General features: G+C 41.5%; 1 protein-coding gene and 1 long non-coding RNA gene across 3 annotated transcripts in view; one reads left to right on the forward strand and one right to left on the reverse strand.

Annotated features, from left to right (window-relative positions):
* Positions 1-6,789, forward strand: part of LOC113456648 — a 50,423-nt gene that overhangs the window by 26,709 nt on the left and 16,925 nt on the right. The gene's annotated exons all lie outside the window — the stretch shown is intronic.
* Positions 1-6,789, reverse strand: part of Mccc1 (methylcrotonoyl-CoA carboxylase 1) — a 50,493-nt gene that overhangs the window by 4,709 nt on the left and 38,995 nt on the right. The window contains exons 15-16 of the mRNA XM_005343794.3: positions 3,926-3,975; positions 586-723 (exon numbers count right to left, since the gene is read on the reverse strand). Of these exons, the coding sequence (XP_005343851.1) occupies positions 586-723; positions 3,926-3,975 (188 nt within the window). The remainder of the gene's footprint in view (positions 1-585; positions 724-3,925; positions 3,976-6,789) is intronic.

Here is a 6,789-nt window from a genome sequence, read left to right on the forward strand (position 1 = left end):
TCTACTCTCCATTGCCCAGAAGCTGAGGACTCACTGGTCATCAGGCTCTACACCGAAGCCAAGCCAAGCTTGCTCTGGCTCTCTTCTGAATGCCAAGTCATCACCACTAACCCATTCGCTTCCCTATAACCAGAAGCATCTGGTCCAGACTGCTTTCCCAGTGGTCACCTTTTCCCCACCCCAGATTCCAAGTGTCAGGGGGACGAGTCCAGGTAAAGTATAAGAAAATGCCAGCACTGAGGGCAGAGCCTCTCAAGGAGAGTGCAGGCTCCATTTCTGAATTCAGAGAAGAAAACTGTCGTGTCTAACAATGAGACTCTGTGAGAACAAAACAGATAGATGGAACTAGAAACGTAGGACTGTGGCAAAGAAATACAGAGGGGGAAACATGATCTCGGTGGCGGACGTGAAATGCTTCTGGTTAATCAATTCCATCCCAACTCTGAGAGGGACATCATCAAACCCAGACATGGTAACCTACACCTAATCCTACACTTGGGAAACTACAGCAGAAGGATTGCCGTGAGTCCTAGCCCAGCTTGGGCTGCAGACTAAAACCTCATCAAAACAAGAGTGAAACATCACCATGGAAAACAAATAGATGGTGTTGTCCAGGACGATGAACTTGGATTTACTGGCTACTCCGTTAACAGAAGACTTCAAGTAGGTGCAGCCTCCCTCACTGCAAAGATCACCAAGGACTCGGAAGGTCTGATCTCCAATCTGAAAAAAAAAAAAAGTCTTTAAAATAAATGACTATGTAGAGTTAATAAAACCACAGTGTCTTTATTATTAGCAGTTTCAAAGGTGTATTTTTCAAGGAACCATGAAGAACCCCACCCTGAGATCCTAACCAGAACATTTAAATACAAACAGCTGTAAGATAATTAAAAGAAAATAAAAACTATATATGTTATCCATATCAGCATAATGCCACAGAAGAAGTTCATTTAAGAAGGAAGGAGCAGCATAAAAATGTCAAATAAAAGTACACACCAAAGGGCTACAGAGATGGCTTAGCAGTGCCGAGAGTATGCAGCTCTTACAGGACCTGAGTTCAGTTCCCTGCACCAATATCATCAGCTCAGTTTCCTGTAACTCCAGCTCCAGGGGCTCCGATGCCCTCTTCTGTTCTTTTCAGGTAACTTCACCCAGATGCACATACCCCTACCCTCTACATATATATAATTCAAAATACAAATAAATAAGTAGAAACCAAACAAAATTATCCAATTCCCCTGGCTATATTACATGCTGGGATTCATTTCTGAGTTCTTAAGTTAATGCGGTTTCCCTGTGCCAAGGTCAGCAGTGAGAGAAAGCAGAGCCAGAGCGCAGAGAGGGCATTGCTCCACACAAGGCAGACCCCACGGGTCTGGGCCGTCAGGCGAAAGGACAGGAACTGGTTACAGTTGCCTTGCTCGCAGAGGCTGTGTCAGAAGAGAACTTAGGTCTCAAGGCAGCTGGCAACGGGATACATTTTCCTGTTTCCAAGAGTGTTCTCTTGAATTACACGCAAGAGAAAACTTCCCTCACACACAGAAAATCCATGTTTTCCTTTTCAGTTCCTATCATATTAGAATAGAGTCTGTCTATTCTTTGTGAATATGCTATTTGGGCTAAAGTGAAGTAGGTCACATGGCAGAATTTGTATTAATTCTCATCTCCTTGAAGTTAAACATGACATTTAGTCCACCCTGCAAGCTACTAAAACAGCTATTTGAATATCTGTGAAATCTCAGGGTATAAAAGTTTTATCTAAAAATTCACAAATGTACATTCATTCCCATAAACCAACTGGACAACTGTCAATTTACTAATCAAGGAACAAGAAAGGGTCCCAAAGCAGAGGCGCCAATATGAAGGAAGCTTGGTGCATGCATCAAAGTGTGTGACTTGCATGGTGCATGCATCAAAGTGTGTGACTTCCCGCGGCTGGTGCGGAGACAGAGAAAACTGCTGGGTCTCAAAGCGCTGGGAGGTCTAACACATGTAACTGGGAAATCCATTCAGAATTTGAAATCATTCAGTTCTTATTAAATGTGATATATTTACTGAGCTTGTAGCTTAGTGCCAAAATTTTAACTTGCCTAGCTTCTTTAGAAGCTAGGCAAGATGGTTTAGTGTACGGTGCCTGATGACCTGAGTTTCATGTTTGATTCCCAGGACTCACAGGAAACAGAGTACTGACTTCTGTGAATTGTCCTCTGAATTCCGCATGGGCTCTAGATTCACGAGTGAGACCGACATAAAAGAATAAATAACAGTAAGAACCTTCTTAGCATTTCATTTTGTAAACAGACTTATTTTAATTAAGGGCTAGCCTAAGCTTTACCCTGGAGCGACATGATTTAGATTCTTAGCGTTTTCCAACAGCCATTTAGAGAAACTGCAAAATCAACCTTTTCATAATAGGACCAAGATGCTATCTGCCTTTTAAAGCATTTTCCCCCTCTTGAGTATGGAGCAGAAGTCTCTAGAAGCCATTGGACTTGTGAGAATGTAACATTTACAATGGTTAATGCATTGAGTACTTGATTGATATTAGATTTTATATTTTTTGTAGTTTTCCCACAACGCAAAAACAACAACAAAATAACTGCATTAAAATATAGATACACAAATGTCACAGAGAGAAATTTCTCCCAAGAAGACATACCAATGGCCAGCAAGTAACTAAAAAACAAACAAACAAAAAACCATCATCCGTAAGTCATCTAAAAATCAGAGCTTCAACACCTGACCACTTGTACCCATGAGGATGGTTGTTATTAAACAAGATGGGGTGAAAGCCCTGTGGCCAGGGCACAGAAAATGTTGTGGCACTCTGGTGAGAATGCAGAACGCCGTCACGGCTCCAGTTCCCCAAAAATGAAAAACAGAATTAGTGCATGATACAGCAACTCTACTTTTGGACATGTACGCAAAAAACTAAGTGACTTTGCAGAACTACTGGGCAGCCACTCCTGGTGGAATTTGTGCAACAGCGGCACCTGCACAAGGCCCGCATAATTCTGGTCTCTTCAACATTTTGTCATGGATGGAGAGAGGCCCACGAGTTCCCAGGCCTTCCAGGGGAGGAAGAGGAGGAAGAGGGAGGGAGTGATTGGCAGTTAATGGTTGCTGGGAAAGGGGCATCATTTTCTTAAGTGGTGTAAGCAGCGGTGAGTTGCCTATGGGTGGACAAATAGCTCTCCACCCATGCCTTCATAAGCAACCCTAACTAACTCAGTGGATTAAAATGAAGCCAGGACAGTTGGAGGGGGCTAGTTGGGGAGAAGGAAGTCTTGTGGATGGGGGAGGAATAAGAGAGGGCAATGGAAGAGGTGTTCACAATACATTGTCTTTATGATAGAAATTGTCAAAAAATAGAGGACCGAGATAGGGGAGTTTTTGGTTTGATCTGTTGATGGGTGGTGGCTATGATTCCACAACAACACGAAGGTATCTGTGCCACTACACTGTCCACCTAATTTTCTTAAGTTTTCTAATAGTTCTTTGCACATCTGACCTATCAATAACTTTTAAGTGTGTATAGGATTTCTAAGCCCAAAAATCCAAGTGCTGCTATTTTGGTGAAATGTGTGCATATACCTGAGGGGCTTATGAGCTGTTTAGTTCAAGGCTATTCTTCTATTTTTGGTTGTGAGCCTAGCCTTTACCAGCTGAGGCATCTCTCCAGCTCCAAGGCTATTTTTTTTTTGCTAGGTTTTTATGCTTAAGGAAATCATAGCCAAACCTAGTAAACAAGTTGGAAACAATACAGGGTGAGTGCCTCAAACTGCTCTGAAATAAAAGCACATTCTCATTACAGTCACAATGGTCAAAGGCTTAAGGGGAATTTGAGAATGAAAATCAACCCTACTTAGAAGGAGAAAGACAGGCTTTGGCTCTGAGCTACAGGACCAGAACCAACAAGGCTTACCTGCATGTCATATGACCCATCACGGTTATACGTCACAGCTATGACTGTATCTTTATTGAAGAAAAAAAAAGATATTATGTAAACAATGGAGATGACAAAATTCTCCCTCTCAGCTCTAAGTTACTTAGCTAGTCCAAGAAAAGGCAACATCTTAACTCCAGGGGATACAATGTTTTTCTTAGCAAAGTCTCTGATGGGGTTCAGCACAGGTGGATTGGCAAACCTTTCTCTTTTGAAAATGGACTTTGAATATTTGACATATTTTCACCTGCACACAAAAAGCTGCAGTGATAGTCAGAAAATGCCGTCAACCAGCATCAGACCAGAGAAGGTCTGCTTTGAGACCCAAATCTCCCATCTGACTACCTCTGTGGTCTTGACTCAGCTACTCTCTCATTGTTCCTTCACGGTCCGCCACTAAGTGAGTATGGGAATGCTAGCAACGACTAAGTAAAGGGGAAAGTGCTTTAAAACTGCACCAGACCATAAGAATGTAAGGAATTATTCAAGGTGTACATGAATATGGGATTGGGTGAAGACCATTCTCCAAGTTGGAAATCAGTTTTATGTGGGTGTTTTGGTGCAGTATCTACAAGGCCCTGGGTTCGATTCCCAGCAACAAGCACTTTTGTGATCAGAGCTGTACACATTAACACCATTTCATGGACCGGGTGTCCTGGCCATCATCAGATGCTGCCAACTTGGGTGTTTTCATCTTGATGTCCTCCAGGACCCTGATCCGTTATGCCCAGCTGGGTCCCGCTGGCACTGAAATGAACGTCTTTGTTCCAGCACTGTCCCTCCCGACTCATAAGCTCCAGAAGGGCACAGCTGATCTGTCATCCAGTGTGATGCTTTTCACCCTCGCCTTATGCTATCCCTTCTATGTCCAGTGGGCAGCACTTGGCTGTCAAGTTCTTTCCTTCCAGAATCTGTCCGGAGTCTTGTCCCTGCCTTCCTGATACTCTTCTTGACCCAGGCTGACTGGCTCTGAGGGCCACTTGGGGCCCTTCCTGCTTCCCATCTCAACCCTCTCATTTCCATATTTGCAATTACCAGGAATTTTGAATTACAAAAATAATTCAAGCCAGAGTTAGACTCCACACACTGAGGAATGTATGCTAATATCACACTACACCCTGCTAAATTGTCATGCCTTATTAAATGTATAACAAGCTGTTTAAGATTCTCTGGTAGGAAACAAAATAACTGGGGGAGGGAATAACAATTCACTCTGTGAAATTATAATCAAACCTTTACTATAATTCTACTTCCATCTATGACACTTAAACACTTTGAATGTTTTGTAATGGGAAGAAAATTGATGTGGTGTAATTGGAGGCATTTTCTTTAAAAAATCTAAATTCATAATATGTAAGGTCCAAAGCTCTCAGCTTTGTTTTCTTCCTGTGTGTGTGGCTCAGCTCTGGGCAAAGGGGAAAATGGTCCAGTTGATATTTCCAGACCTCTTGGCTCAGGGATGCTCCTTCCCCATACTCCTATTTACACCAGGTTCACAGTCCTTGGGGAGCGTCTGTTTAGGTCTCTGAACTCACTCTTTTGAACATAAATAGACTTCTACTATAAACTATAAAACATTTATGATTCTCTCTTTACCCCAATTTATGAGAAACTTTTCTCTCAAAAAAAAAAAAACCCCAAAACGAACAACAACAACAACAAAAAAAAACACTAAAAAATGGAAACTGCTCACCAAAACACTAAGGCCTCCACATTCAAGTCTCCAACACCCATATATACTCCTAATAGCAAAATCTTACACACATACGCATGAACATGAACACACACACACATGCTGGGTGGGTAAAAATTCTCCACCCTATATATTATAAACATGCCTTACATTTTTTAAAGAAAATGCCTCCAATTACACCACATCAATTTTCTTCCTATTACAAAACATTCAAAGTGTTTAAGTGTCATAGATGCAAGTAGAATTATAGTAAAGGTTTGATTATAATTCCACAAAGTGAATTGTTATTCCCTGCCCCAGTTATTTTGTTTCCTACCATAGAATCTTAAACAGCTTGTTACACATTTAATAAGGCATGGCAATTTAGCAGGGTGTAGCGCTATGTAAGTATGCATTCCTCAGGATGTGGGGTCGAACCCTGGCTTGAATTATTTTTCTATGACCTTTGGAAAATTACTGATATCCGAGCTTTGCCCTTGGCCAAGAAAGACTAGTTGTTGATAATAAAGGTGGCACTGATAATAGCAAGAATCTTATTGGCCTGTTCTGAAAAATGCAAATGAGATAATCTCTGGGAAATGTGTAACACTGTATCTGAGAACATTCAATAAATTTGAGCTATTATTATTACTACTGAGAACCAACATGGGGTTCTGTGGAACACGGCCAATAGCAACAAGATAATATATAAAAATTCAAGTCATAAACAAAACTATTGAAACACTTGCTCATTTTCATTAAGAAAACTGAAAACTGGTTTTCCTTTAGACTTGTAAGTATGTTGGGGCTTCCTGCCTGGCATACTCTCCTGGTCACTGCTCATCAGCAGTTTCTGAAGACTCCTGAGAACACTTGCAGTGAGCCGCCGTCGGAATCAGACTGTCTTTGTGGAACAGCAGTCATGCTGGCTTTCCAGTTACATACTTACTCATTTGTAACTTAAAACATTTTTAATTTGAATAAAACTCAGCACGATTCAAAATACTCCTCAGTGATTTAATGAAGACCCACGCCAAATAGCACAGTTGCGTCATCTGAGTTACAGTAGACCATGGGATTTGTCTGTTTAATTTAGTTTGCAAAGCCACTGCAATTTTTCTGACTGCTGCATGCATTCAGCATGCAGGAGTTGCTAATAAGACATGCTCAG

Source organism: Microtus ochrogaster, chromosome 1 (assembly GCF_000317375.1).
Source record: "Microtus ochrogaster isolate Prairie Vole_2 chromosome 1, MicOch1.0, whole genome shotgun sequence".
NCBI lineage: Eukaryota > Metazoa > Chordata > Mammalia > Rodentia > Cricetidae > Microtus > Microtus ochrogaster.